General features: G+C 32.5%; 1 protein-coding gene across 2 annotated transcripts; it reads right to left on the reverse strand.

Annotated features, from left to right (window-relative positions):
* Window positions 1–2,187: 2,187 nt before the first annotated feature.
* On the reverse strand, window positions 2,188–6,339 carry LOC108482038 (subtilisin-like protease SBT3.18). Of its 2 annotated transcripts, XM_017785146.2 has the most exons (9): window positions 6,208–6,339; window positions 6,027–6,124; window positions 5,757–5,912; window positions 4,887–5,557; window positions 4,368–4,435; window positions 3,974–4,216; window positions 3,710–3,824; window positions 3,303–3,516; window positions 2,188–2,971 (listed from the first exon to the last, which is right to left on the reverse strand). In XM_017785146.2, exons 1-9 carry the CDS (start codon window positions 6,303–6,305, stop codon window positions 2,391–2,393), a joined length of 2,244 nt encoding a protein of 747 aa, XP_017640635.2. In that variant the 5' UTR covers window positions 6,306–6,339; the 3' UTR covers window positions 2,188–2,390. The 2 variants fall into 2 exon arrangements, 1 of the variants encoding a protein (XP_017640635.2); XR_008279659.1 differs by lacking the exons at window positions 2,188–2,971; window positions 3,303–3,516; window positions 3,710–3,824; ... (2 more) ...; window positions 4,887–5,557; window positions 6,208–6,339 and having other exon boundaries at window positions 5,829–5,928; window positions 6,027–6,069.
* Window positions 6,340–15,158: the final 8,819 nt, after the last annotated feature.

Raw genomic sequence — 15,158 nt, forward strand, 5'->3', positions numbered from 1 at the left:
TTATGTAAAATTAAAGGAAAATATTGTGAATTCGTTAACGAAAAATTTAACAAGAGAGATGAGGTATAATTCATTAAGGGGACGGACCTAAAAAGCCTTTAAAAAAAATAAAAAAGTGTTATAATGGTAACCTTACCTAATTAAGTGGAGATTTCAAAATCTAAATTTAAAGGGAAAACTAAGTCATATTGCACTTTTAGTAGCACTTGGAAGTTATTATTATTTCTTGTCTACTCCTGTGGTGAAAAACAAAAGTGCTAACTACAAAGTGATAAGGATGAGTTGTAGCCTTAATGATTCTTATGGCTTGGTTTCCAATTGGGGTATATAAGCAGAATACTCTTAATGAGAAATTACTTATATGAATGAGAAGTGTGACCGTTTCTTTGAGAATTCCTAAAAGACGAAATTCTCTAAAGCATTCATGAAAACAAGAGGTGTTCAGGGCCAAAATGAGCACAATCATGAGAACAAAAGAATTTCAAAGCAGAAGCTATGTGAGTATTTGTCTTGCTTTACACTAAAAGGGTAGATAATTCAAGACATCAAATTCACTACTTAGCCGAGTAAATCAAATCCTTCACTAAGAAAAGTTCAAAGCCAAAATTTACTTTTCCTGTTGTAGTATTCTTCCAATACAAATTTCTCTCTGCAAATCTTTGAGTCTTATTACTGGTAAGAAGATTTTCGTTCATGTGAGGGTTGATGAAAATAGAAAATCTATGTGTATGATACAATACTTTGTTTCCCTAAAGTAACCTTAGTTCAAGATTTAGTTTACTATTGGCTTTGAAACAGAGATTATTGAACACAAATGTAGGTTTAAACCATTGTCACCTACATTATGTATATATTTGAAAATTAATTAAATATTTTTATTAAAATATGTGGGGATTGTTGGATTATTTTAACCAAAAATATATATATATATATATATATTAAAAGAAACTACTTCTTTTAATATCAAAGGAAATTAAGGAAAAAATACTTAATGTAAGTTTAATTAGTATTAACTTGCATTTTTCTTTTAAATATAATTTATTTCAATTTATTTTTGTTAAATGCTTTTAAATTCAATATTGGTTTAAGAAAAAATTGCTCCCACCCAGTAGTATAAATAGAGGTTCATCTTCTCTATTTATTTATCCATTTTAAAAGCTAAGTAAAAAAAAAAACATCTTTAATTGTTTTAGCTGAGGATTATTATTGTTAATCCTTGACAATAATTTTAAATTTTCTATTTATCAAGTCTATTCCTGATTAGTAAGTGTGCAATTTACAAATAAATTTATTATTATTATAATTATAATTATTTAATTTTAACAAAATTTATGAATAAATAAAATATATATTTATTATTAATTTTTCCTAATAAAATATATATTAAAAGATACCAAAAGAAACATATTTCTCTATGATTTTTCTTCGCGTAAGAATAGTAATATAAATGTCTAACGAATTTGTTCAAGTTATAATTTGAAAAGCTAAAATACAAGATTAGAATGCGCAGAGTTAGAAATCTTAAATGATGTCATTATGAGCTAGAGTATATATGCGTTGTACTTTTTTTTTCTTAATTGAAGTTTTGTCTAATTAGATTTTCTTGGTAAGATTTTTAATGAGGTAACATATCATATATATTAAAGACTTTTATCTTAGGTTTTAGCGAGACAAATTATTTATCAATAGGATATTCATTTGGATAAAAACTTTATTGTCCATTAATGTTAGAATCCTATGCCATGCATAATTGGGTTAATTATACCGTTAGTCACTTTAAATAGGGGCTATTTCTATTTTGGTCATCTCAAATTTTTTTGTTAATTTCATCATTCAAAAAAGAAATTGATAAAATTAGTCATTCTAATGTTAAATGGTAACGAAAGATTAACGATGTATTTATGCGAAAAATTTTGGGATGACGAAAATAGGAACAACTCTTATTTAAAATGATTGATGGGTAATTTACCCTAATTTTAGATTAACTAACATGAAAATGCACCTTCAGTCTTTTGTTACCATTTAATGGTGGAGTGACCAATTTGATTACTTAATATTTTAGGTGACCGAATTAACATAAAAATAAGTTGGAGTGATTAAAATAGGACCGATTTTGTTTTATGTATTTCTATAACGTGTGAATTAAGTGACACCCAAATTTTATAATGGTGTAAATTGATATACATGTTTCATTAATTTATAAAAACATATTTATTTATTGAGCTTATAGTGCACATATTTTGAAGGGAAAAAGGGAAACAAACAAGGCAGGAGGATTAAAGAAGAAAAACGTTTATTAATCGGCCTAGTTATTGTCAATCACCGTATTAAGCCAAATATGTGGAAAATTGGAAAGGGCTCAAACTTGCAATGCTGAAAGTGACTTCTTATTAGATGGTGAAATCATCGGAATTATTGACAAGGACGACCAGTGGACTTCTAACATGGTGGAAACCATCCGACCAAACTATTTCTCCAAAATCGTATCTTCCTTCTGACTTTTTCAATGGCTTCAGAGTGACGTAATACGACTTTTCTTGCTTGGAGGGCGAAAAAATCAGCACCCTGGGCCAGATCACCACCTCCACCCCATCAGGCTCCTTGGCAACACCGAAATAAACTGTAGTTTTCTTCCCACATCCCACGTTTCTCACGGTCCTTTTGATGGTGATGGGGGATCGGAGATTCGGGACGCTAATGGATGGGTAATTTATGTTGGCGTTTGGTCCATGCATGTTCTTGCAGTTGGTATCGACCCCGGAAGAGGGCAGAACTATCCTCTCTATTTGTTCTTGGGTGTATCCCGTGTTGCAGAGGAAGAGAATGTAATCACTGGTTTTCATGTCGTAAATAAGCCCTGGGTCCATTGCTTTTAAAGGGTTTATGTGGCCGGCACCCATATCGAAAGGGGTTGAACCTGCCATTGATCCACCAGCTAGAATGCTATCATGGCTTGCGTCTCTTGTATAAGCTGGGAAGGGCAAAATCATTGTCAGGGTACCCCAAATTTCTCTGTTTTTCACTTACATCATGAGAAAAAATAATAATGATAAAAAGTTCGTTAATCATATTCATCCCCTTATCTGCCATTGCCGTTGACTTGTGAGCATTTTAGGCATTAATGAAGATGTACAGCGGTGAAACATGACTACTTACAGGAAATGGAAAGATGTTAATTGCATCACATTCGGATCAGTAAGATCAAATGGTGATAAAGCGCTCAAACCATGGCAGTGATGGTGGATACGAAGAACAAGTTCTCTTGCTAAAAAGTAAAAACTTGTGCCGTATTTGTTTGATACCTGTGGTCATGATGGCAGATCTAGTGGCAGCAGGCGACCACCCTGGATGGACAGATTTGAGAAGAGCGCCCACTCCTGAAACGTGAGGACAAGACATCGATGTTCCCGACTGAAAATTCCATCGCACAAGGCGGTCATCGCTCGGCTGTAAAGTCGGAGGAGTTTGTGGTGGCCATGCTGCTAATATGTTGATTCCTGGAGCAGTGATGTCTGGCTGCAGTTACATAAAAACCAAAAAGAAGAAAACCTGCAGTTATTATTCTAATCATCATCTGGCCTGTTTCTTCATTACCACTGAAAGTAATCATTCATGTCAAACGTAAAATTAATTAAAAACAATCAAACACTTAGCAACAACATTGAAACCTTTTATTCCTTTTGCTTTCAAATGCGAAAGTTGTGCATACCTTGAGAATGTCAGGTGATATTGAGCTTGGCCCTCTGGAAGAAAAGTACACTACGGTTGGCGCAGGTGACTTTCCAATGATTGTTTTACTCGGTGATATCTGAACTACAGGTAGCCTGAATTCAACAAAGATTTCATGATAGAAACCCTTTCAGCACATGACAGAAATAATTGTAAGACATGTTTACTGTATATATATATGTCAAGGAAGGAGAATAGAAGATGTGCATAGTTTCTGTTCTTTGGTTGAGATAAATTTGCATACTTGAGGGATTCTGCCAGATAGTTCCCTATTATAGTCCCCTGGTTAATGTCAACATGCAGTGTAGGGATATCATCGTCGACATCCGCAATTGGCTTGGTAAAGGGTTCGGCAAAGATCAAACCCAATCCTTTTGCTGTTTTAACGGCTACTTGTGCTATTTCATACACTAGTCCTGGAGTGTAAAAGCATAGGACTACTCTCCCAGTAGCTAGTTTTCGGTTCCAGTTCCCCAAGCTGCACACTCTGCACATAGAACACATATAGCAATTTCATGCAAGGAAAGTTTGAATTGATTATTTTCTTCAAATGATTAACCCTTTGTACTTTTGCATACAACACACACACACATATATATATATATCACTGACAGATTCAGGTAAGAGAGAGAGATCACCCATCAACAAAATAAGTGATTGCATTCGCCAGTCTGCCTTTGATTTCTTTGCTGATTATGCTTTGTCCCTAAGGAATTAAGATTAAATCAGTACAAGTAATACCATATGCACATAGTAGATAAAGGGAACGGCTTGGCACAAGTTGGTGATTTAATGTTCATGGCATGCCTCAAATGGTAATGGAACCTAATCTTGATTCTTTTTTGTCTAAAATAATTCCTTTGTTCCTTGAGAATTTATTTGGTTTGATCTTACGAGCTTACTATCTTTTTTAGAGTGTTTTGGTGTACCCCTGTGCTGTTTTGCTCTCAAAGGCATTATTGCAGGATTATGGATCATCTTTGGGAACTTTGTCTCTAAGTTTGACTTTAGTGTTTTCATAGTTTATATTTTGTTAAGCATTGAACTTTTTTCTTGGCTTGTTTAGCTTTGGCTAGTGCTACAATCTCTTTGTTTTAATAAAAGTCATTTTTTATTTGTAGGAATTGTAGGTTTTGGCGAAAGATCATATCAGTTACCATTATGGTGAAGTTACTGTCAAGGACAATTTCAGTTGGAAAACTTCTATCAATAGTTGAAGCAGCTACGCAAAGGGACCATGGTGCAACATTTTGGACTAGAGATGGCTCTGGACCATCATTCCCTGCAGAGAACACTACAGTAATACCAAGTTGCATTGCGTGGAATGAGCCAATATCTGCACTTGATGCGAAGAATGGGGACAAAGGAGGCGTTGCACCAAATGAGGCTGAGATTACATGAACTCCGTCATGCAAAGCATCATCAAAAGCTGCTAAGATATCAGCTTCTGTACAACTCCCTACACCATTTATGCCCCAGCATATTTTGTACACTGCAACCCTTGCCCAAGGTGCGCCACCTCTAGCAGTACCTTGGCCAATTCCAAAGAAGCTAGCATTTTTTACCATAGACCCTGCTGCTGTAGAAGCGGTATGCGTTCCATGACCAAGAAAGTCTCTTGCTGATCTATATTCAGGGTTACCGCTCATGTTAAGAGGCCCATACTCTTGTTCAAACCCTTTGAGATAGTAACGTGCACCGATTAATTTGCGGTTACATGCTTTTGCAGGCTCAAACTTTTCTCCTTCAACGCATACTCCTTTCCAAGATGATGGAATTGGTCTCATGCCAGGCTTTTCCTGGAAACTTTCAGATTCTGGCCATACGCCTTAAAGATTGAAAAACATTACAGACATATAAGGCAGGATGCCATTGAATATTACAGTATCTTTTTCTCTTTCTTTCCTTTTATACAACAATAATCTGTTTACATTTGTATAAAGAAGGAAGCTACTAACTAGTGCAGGGAAAGAGTTTATTTGAACTTGATATATAAATGAGGGAATATGTATATGCAGGTTGAATACCTGTATCAAAGATCCCAACAACTACGTCTTGGCCGTTGGTGAATTCCATCGGAGTAACTCGAGTTTCATCCAGAGTAAGGCCAAGAAAATCCCAGCTTCTTGTTGTGTGCAACTTTAGTGTCTTGCTCCTGAAGACTGATACTACTTTGTCCATCCCTGCACGCAATATTTTCTTCTCTTCATTGCAACAATTCTTACTTATCAGAAATTTACTTCAGGAACTAGCAAGCTTTATATATTATATATAAAATGGAAAAGTTAGCTAATTACTAGCCAATATGGTTGCTTGAGATGAACTGAGCTTTGCTGAAAACCCCGAGAAACTATTGCTGTAGCTATAGAGGATGGACCGCTTGGCATCTTCTTCACTGAAAGAAATTAAGTTAGAGAAGGAATTTTGTAGATTAAAGACATGTTTACTATAAAATATACGAGTATTAGAAGCAAAAACCTGGCAAACACATCAGAGAGGACTTGAATATGAAGCTTGGAAGTCAGTATGGGGTCATGGAATTGGTTGATGCCTAAATAAACTATGTAAATCTGCATGGATAAAATAACATGAGATTAGTCAGATATTGAGATGATCATTTAAGTGGAAGAAGCACTTTATTGGGTATAAAATTACATGAGATGTGGATGTTGTGTGAGCAAAATAAAGTGAAACTGCAAGGAATAGGACCCAGAAGGATTGAAGATGACAAGTAGCCATTGTCTTCTATTGAATAACCATAATGGTGGTTTGGGGTTAAATAGTGTAGTAGAGGACATAACTTTGAAAAATTGGTGGCCGGCCAAAGGATCGATGGTTATAGTGCGTGTTCTTGAAGGCTTTCAAAGCTGCAACAACACTGACATACCTCTTTTAATTCATCATTATATTTTCCCTTCAAAGTTAGTTGACAAAGATGAAATTAACAATCCCAATGGTCCTCTCACCACTTTGATATTCCTACTTGTCTAGTGTTGCACCTATATACATCAATGATCTTAGGTTAGAATTAAAAGTAAAGACTACCTTCATAAAGCTCCACCATATACCATGAATACCATAGAGGGCAATGCATGTGCCCTTCATCATTCTCTAGAATAATACCTTTGCACCAGCTTCACCTTTTTTATCTTTATAGTTGATTAAGCGACTGAGATAACTGCAATTTATCTCGTACCATTTGAAGGCATGTGTTTCATTTATAAATTAGCTTAGAAAAACTTTCTGCTTTCCTACTAATTCTACAAGTACCCGAAAACTATGCCCAAATCTAGTTGCTATTATGCATCATTGAAATCAATGTAATTATGAGACTAGCATAAATGTTGCAGAATTGTCATTATTTCAATTTCTTTCTCTTTTCCTCGAAGTGTAATAGTCCTGTTTTTGGTCTTTTCTACATCATTTGAGCCACTTTTTTTATGAACCATGAATAGTGCCTTAACCTGGTGATGCTTGGAAACGGGAATTTCCTTAGGTTATAGACTGCTTTAGTAAGGTTAATGAACATCTACAAGAAAGGGTATGTTCAGGCTTGTACCAAATGCTTCTCTTTGAGTAGAATAATTAAGGCTCCTTTTAAGTTCATTCTTTCCTTGTAATCCAACTAAACTATAATCATCTATATGTTGTATGTGCTTCAATTATACCCCTATACATGAAGAGGGCAAAGCTTCAAAGATGGAGTCAACCTAACCTAGTTATTTTTAGAATGAGAATATCATCTTGTGTGGTTGTCGAGACTTACACAAATAAAATCGTATTAAAAAAATACAAATTTAACAAAATGTACCGAGCAAATCATTTCTATATAAATTAGTAGTAACTTTTATCTTTTCAAATAAAAACAAGTAAAGTAAATAAAAAGAGGGAAACTCGTTTAAATTATTTCCCTAATCAATAAACAACCTTAATATTTACGCTTAGGGTTTAGCTTGCTGATAGTATTAAAAACGAGAGAGACCTAATTCTAATTAACAAATACACACAAGCAGAGTTTATTTAAACTAGATGACATGCCCACATAACATAAAATGCATATTTATCTTATATCCAACTAGGTTGTTTGCTACTAGTATTAGAATCAATAAAACAACTATAAATTTAACAATTCTAATTAATAAATGAATGCCACCCAGTTACAAAGGTGAGTGCCTTGGTCACTTATCAAAGCTCTCAAGATACAAAACTTGAAAAAAAAAAAAAAAGATTTGACAAAATCTACAACAACTTTAACATTGTTAGTTCTAGTTGCCTTAGTTTCAACGCACTTTGAAATACAATCAATCACTAGAATAATGTATAAATTACCTTGAGAGGGAGGAAAAGGTCTCATAAATTCAATGCCCCATTCATAAAAAACTTCACAAGTAAAGATAGATGCAGTGGCGGAGTCAGGGGTAGTAGGGGCTCCGACCCCCTAAGATAGAAAATTTTTTATTTAGATCTTTTATAATTTATAAATTTTAAATTAGTAATAGTAAAATTATACTTTAGTCCCCAAAATGATAAAATATTGATTTAATCATTTAAAAATAAAAAAATATATATAAACTATTAAAATGATGAAATTGTATTTTTATTATGATGAAAATATACAATTTAGTTCCAGCCTTCTCCTCAAAAATCTTTGGTGCCACTGGATAGATGTAAGTGACATTTGATCTCTATGTCCTAGATTTCTGAATCTCTGGAAATTTTCACATGCTTCTACAGAACATATAAGAGTCGCGAAATAAAGTTGGCCAAAAGAGTCTGCAATCTAGTATCTTACGAGCAGTTCTCTTAGTACCAAAATGTCCCCCACAAGCATATGTGGAATTGAATTATAAAATAGAAGGGCCTAAAATATGCTAATGTATGAAAATCGGACACTAAACAAGCAAACTTAACTAAAAACATTATATTTCACTTAAAGGTTAATAAAAAATAAAGCAGTAAGAGTCTAAAATATATGAATTATAAGTACTTATCACATCTAGTCGATAAAATTGTTAACGTTGACAAAACTACTAATTTACAACAAAAGGGAAAAAAAAGAACATTATGCACTCGTTGAATCATTTCTTTGGTAGATTTTTTGCTAACGTATCGCTTAAATTGTGTTCCAGTGCTGAGTAATCAGAAGTTCATATGGTCAAAAGCCTAAACTTACGAAGCACGTCTAATCTTCTGTACATACTTCACATCATTTAGGTTTTCACTTTATGAACACTCAGAGCTCCCTTTTTTACTGCTGTAACTTCGGTTTTTTTCATGGCAGCCCATAATATTGCATCTTAATGCAACATTATAGTTGATTCAAGTAAAACAGCCATTGTTTTCACTAGCAACAACAATAGGTTTACAATTCCTTAGGGAATTATAATAGTAGCATAGCTTGTGTTGTTAAACTTTTCACTTTTTTATCTTCTTTTCTTTTGTCTAAATTCATGTGCACTTTAAGCTCAAAGTTTCTATACAACTCCCCGGACAAAAGATCTTTTTTCCAATGTACATATTTTTTGCTGAATTGTTATCAACCCAAACATTTGCACTCATTTACTCCTGAAAGTATGAAAGATTAGCAGTCTGCAAGTAATTCTATTCTTTTTAGCCTAAGATATGACCACCTTATTTCCCATCTTGGTTAAAATGGATTCAATGGTGTTGGCTACAGAATGGCAGCCAATATAGTCACAATTTCCACCATCTTGATTCATGTTCATGTACATATAGTTTAACCTCTTAACTAAATACAACCCTTCAAACTCAAATGGATATTTCTTATTTACTGAATGTATACTTTTTTTGGCTTGACAGGTGACTTATTCAATCATCCTTGTTGAAACGCATACCTGGGATCTGATGGAATTGGTCATGGAAGCAGTGACATCTAACTGTTCGGCTTGTCAGGATTTCAAACAAAGGAGAGCCAAAATGATGAAAACAGAAAGGTAAGAATTATCATGCATATTTATCTGAAATAATACGTCTCTTTGTTGATTACTGATGAAGTGGTTCTCATAGGAAAAGCGGCATCATTTTCTGCTAAAAGAAGTTTAAAATTGGTTTATAACAAGAGTTTACATTCTTGCTTAAGTCCCACATGCCTAATCAATCTCTTATATATATATATATATACATTTGTTATGTGGAAGAGAACATCACATACCTGTTGGAATTTATCTGATATATGCCACGTGGAGAGCTGTTTTGTCGTAGTTTAACCTGTTGCAGATTATTGATTATCCAGGGCAAATACTAAATCCCCAATTGATTTGGTTAATTTGTTTTGTCATTCGGATCCAATACTGATGTCGTGCTTAATCACCCACGGCGTTTATGTTTTAATCAATTGTATTTGGATTTTTTAGGGAATAAATGAGAATTTTCATTACAGAGAAGTATACGATTACAATGTGTTAATGGAAGTGTCTATTTTCATTACTATCGTGTCAGAGAAATCAGCTTATCATATTTGAAAGATTGACAATTTATTGAAATAAAATGTTGAGCTATACTCGTGGAATGATTCAAGGCCATCAATGCAGATTAATTCTCCTTGAGAAACATATATTGGAGACTGTATTAGCTCAATTGTACCAAATTCATTGGATCAATGATGTTGGATTAAGGCAAAACTTGACGACTTATCTTCTAATAGCCCTTCTTACTTTGGTCATTATTATATTATATTTAGCTATTTTAGGTGTGGTTTAAAACTAATTGTGATTAATCTTTAGGGTAATCTATAAAAATAGTCACTTTTGTTTGCCTCAGATTACATTTTAGTCACTTATGTTTGAAATGTTACGTTTTAGTCACTTATGTTATTATTTTGTTACGAAGTGATCATTCTACCGTTAAGTTCCGTTATCTCTCTAACGGTAATCCTACGTGGCTGTCCAACTAGATTTTAGGTGCCAACTTAGATTTCTAAATGGGATGAAAATAGATTTTTAATTAAAAATTTTAATTAATTAAAATTTTAAACCTAAATCTTAACTAAAAAACTGTTCATCTCCTCTTTTTAACCTGCACATTTCAAGCCAAATCCTGAAGAAGAATGCACTAATTAAAGAGAGGAAAACATAAAATAAATTTGAATAAAGCCATGCGGGAGATAACCAATATAAATAATATTATAGAAATGATCTTAAAATGGAAGGAATGGCCTTTTTGGGAACTATTAGGCAAAAAGGCAGCAATGGAAGTGAAGTGCATCCTTGCAGGAGCTAGTAGGAAATTGATACAAAGTTTTCAAGTGACAGAAATCAATAACATGCATTATAAATGGTACAAACACAAACTATCTCCAAAATAATACCCACGATAAGAATAGGATAAATACACAATGGGTGAGCTGATAACTATTTAAACAAAGGTTTCAAAGTTGTATGTAATGAACCGAAAGTTACGGTATCGGAAATTGAGTCTTGAGTACTGTTTCCGTGAAATTTATTCATGAATATTTATTAGAAATATTTATGAATTATAGTTGAATGGTTATTTAGTGTTTAATTAAGTGAAGTAGCTTGAATTTAGTTTAAAGGATTAAATTGCATAAGGAATAAAAGTTTAATTATAGATTAAAGAAGTAAAAGGGACTAATCTAGCAATTAGACCCTAAGTGCCATGTGTGTGAATGTATGATATAACATGTGTAATAGTTGGTATATATGTGTAATAGCTATAAGATATTTTATGTTATAGCTATTACACATGTTAATTATATTTTTTATAGGTTAATAATAATATAATATAGTATAATGAATAAATAATAATGAGTAAAGAAACATAGAAAGAGTTACAGAGAGCAAACGTGAGAAAGAAAGAAGGAAAGAAAGAAAGAAAATGAAAAGGGAAATTTGAGGATTAATGCCCTAAAGTTTAATTGGTAAGTTGTTTTAGCTCATTTTCTTATGATTTTTATGTTTATGGATGCCTAATTCACAGTTCTACATGTATGAGGTTAAAATGAAGAAAAATAGAAAATTTTTAGATATTGATTTAGTTGAATAAATTGAGGTTTTATGGGTTAAATTGATAGGAATTGAAGTTAGAAGTGAAAATTGAGTGATTTATTAAAAGAATTCTAAGTTAGGTTTAAATAGGGATTAAGTTGAATAGAGCTCAAAATTTATGTTTTATAATGAATTTTATGAGTTAGAAATTGTTAATGAGTTGATTAAAAGAGAATATGAAGCTTAAGTTAAAGAAAAAAGATTAGTAATGGAAAAAGGACGAAATTGGAATTTTTGTAAAAGTTTGATAGAAAGTGAAAATGTGTTTTATGAATTAGTATATTGATGAATTTTAATTGTATGATTGTTAGTAGCAAACGTAGCACCGGATACGTCATCAAAGAAGGAAAAGAGAAAGTGAGCGAAGATATCGATTAAATTCGATAAATAGTAGTTTGTATTTCTATAAACCGAGCTTAATCGTTATTGCTATATTTGATATTTATATTGTATGAAAATGTGAATGAGGTAAGTATTTTTACCATATTGAAATGAATGTGATTTTGAATACCCTATTAACAGTGTCGGGCTAGTCGGATATAGTTGACATGTCATAGGAATTGGAAGTATTGGGATATTCCGACATTGAGTCGATGAGACACTATGTGTCGACTACTGTTAAAGTTCCGGATTTGTTCCGATGAAGTACTTTGTGTACTATAATGTTAAAGTTCCGGATTTGTTCCGATGAAGTACTATGTGCTTATCCCGGAGTGTGGGTTGGATCCGTGTATCCGTTAGTGTCCGAGTTATGTTAATAAGGGTAAATAAAGTAAAGATTATTAAAGTCTTGATTGATATTGAATAATAGCAATAATGTGTTTGAATTACCATGTTTTAAAGTTGATTAAGCTATTGTTTATGGAAATACCACTGAGAGTATTCTCAGCGTGCACGGTTTGTTTCGTCTTGCAGCTAGGTCTGAAAGTATAAGGACTCAAGATACAAGCCGATCCCCAAACTCAAATTGGTGAAGTTTCTATCTTTTGGAAAATGGCATTGTACCTAGGATGTCTTTTGGTTATATTGAAAGTATCTAAGTTGTTAAATGATATTTTGGTATGTTTTGTAAATGTTACCAAAACCTTAAGAATGGTATGTTTTGATATGTTAGTGAAGAGTAATAAGAGGAATTGTTGGTAAATGTTGTAGAAAGAAGAAATGAAGATGTTATAAACTTAGTTATCAACATTTTATACTAAAACAGATTTGGACAGTAACAGTAGTCCAACTTTGAAAATATACCAAAAATAGTATAAAGTGAATTAGATGATGAATAAAATATGTAATTGAAGCTTAATGAATCTATTTTTATATGGAAGAAACAAAATTGGTAAAAGAGTTGTATTTTATGAGATATTTACGTTTTGGTGAAACAGGGTTAGAACAATTTCTGGATTCCTGTTCTGACTTTAGAAATTCACCATAAATTGTGTATTAAGAATTAGGACTCAAACCTTATTTGTATGGATTCCTTATTGAGTCTATTTTTAATTGAAACAAATGGAATAGTCATTGGATTTCTGTACAGGAAGAAATTTGATTCGTAGTGCACAAGGGTCAGAGTAGCTGAACCCTGAAACAGGGAGACTTCTTATAATAAACTGTACTAATTGGCCTGACCAAAAATTCTAGAAAAAAATTAGTAAGTAGATATATGAGTCTAGTTTCAGGGAAAATTTACGGCATTGGATTTCGAGTTTCGTAACTCGAGATATGATTTTTTTAGCGACTGTGACGCAGATGGATAGTTTACTACGAAAACTGTTTAAGTGCTAAGATAAGTTTTGTAATGTCTCCTGCTTGACTCCGGCAACGGTCTCGGGTAGGGGGGACGTTACATTGTACCTATTAGAGTGTATTAAAGGAATAAGAAAAGGCAAGCAAAGAACAAGGTATTTTAAGACAGATAACAGCACAGCTAACATGATACTCATCATAGCATTCAACAAAGCCCCAAAGGTGCATCTTAGCATTCTCTAACTCCAAGGTTTTACATGGCCGAAAAGAATCCAAGGTTTTACCAGCAAAATAAACAAGAAATAGTAGCTCAGTTCTAAATTTCGAATGCATACATTTATTGGGCTTGGTCATTATGTCATAAGCTTTTAGGTCAAGAAAATCACATTCGATTACCAATGGCTATTAGTCATGTCACTGCATCTCCCTACCATTGTTCTTACTTTATTCATCATTTTATCTCTCAATAAGGTATGCGAACTGCCATTGTTAACAAAAGAATCACAACAAAAAAATAAAGGAGAGATTTCCATCAAAAGTTTTTCAGAAACAAAGACAGGAGAAGTGAATAGCTGGCAAATAAGTGTAAAGTATCCTAGCAAGAAACTATCATAAAATGATAGCTTGTGCAGAGAAAAGAAATTACTAGAACAAGTCCAATTATATTTGTTGGGTTTCCATAAACTATGACCCACTGCCATTACTTTTTTTTCAATAAAAAAAAACCATAGAAAAAAAGAAGAGACGGAAGAAAAATTAAAAAAGAGGAGATGAACAGTTTTTTTAATTAAGGTTTAAGTTTAAAAATTTTAATTAATTAATTTTTTTAATTAAAAATCTATTTTCATCCTATCTAGAAATCCAAGTTGGCACCTAAAATCTAGTTAGACTGCCACTTAGGATTATTTTTAGAGAGATAACGGAACTTAACAGTAGAGTGATCACTTCGTAACAAAATAATAACATAAGTGACTAAAACGTAACATTTCAAACATAAGTGACTAAAATGTAACCTGAGGCAAACAAAAGTGACTATTTTTGTAGATTACCCTAATCTTTATATGTTAACAAGTTTAAAAACAATTTATTTATTTGAGAGATTTGTATAGGTTTATGTACACAAAATTAAGAGCACTTATCAGTTTATTGAGGAACTTTATTTGAGTGAGTGCATTTGAGTTAGTAAAACTTTTTGTTGTTAATTTTACAAGCTAAGTTCTTAGGGGAAGAACTTAGTGGTGAGAGGTTTAGTTTTTGAAGTACAAGAGTGATGATTCTTCATTGGGGTGTGTTAGAATTAGGATCATCGATTGTATGAAGTTCAAAGACAATAAATTCATCTCACTATACTAGATATAGGGAAACTAAACCGTGAAAGCAATTTTGTTGTTCCTTGTTTTTATTGTTATAGTTGTAGTGGAAATACCCACTTTCAGTGTCACTTATGCTTAAACTTTATTTCTTGCAGTTTAGTCATTAGTTCAAGTCTCAATATAATATATATATACATATATATATATATATATATATATATATAAAAGCTCAAGTTTGAACTAACAAGAATACTATTTATTTTTCATCTTATTATTAAATTAATTTTAAAAATAATTAAAATTTAATTTAAAATTATTAGTTAAAAATTGTGCTAATTTTAAAATGAAGTTA

The sequence above is a fragment of the Gossypium arboreum genome, chromosome 1 (assembly GCF_025698485.1).
Source record: "Gossypium arboreum isolate Shixiya-1 chromosome 1, ASM2569848v2, whole genome shotgun sequence".
In the NCBI taxonomy this organism is placed as follows: domain Eukaryota; kingdom Viridiplantae; phylum Streptophyta; class Magnoliopsida; order Malvales; family Malvaceae; genus Gossypium; species Gossypium arboreum.

Excerpts from the sequence above, each read along its gene's own strand:
- LOC108482038 (XM_017785146.2), bottom strand. The coding sequence starts at position 6,305 with ATGCAGATTTACATAGTTTATTTAGGCATCAACCAATTCCATGACCCC. Across the intron at positions 4,217-4,367 it reads ATCACTTATTTTGTTGATGG|AGTGTGCAGCTTGGGGAACT; the intron begins GTGATCTCTCTC and ends TTCTATGTGCAG. Across the intron at positions 3,825-3,973 it reads TATCTGGCAGAATCCCTCAA|GCTACCTGTAGTTCAGATAT; the intron begins GTATGCAAATTT and ends TGTTGAATTCAG.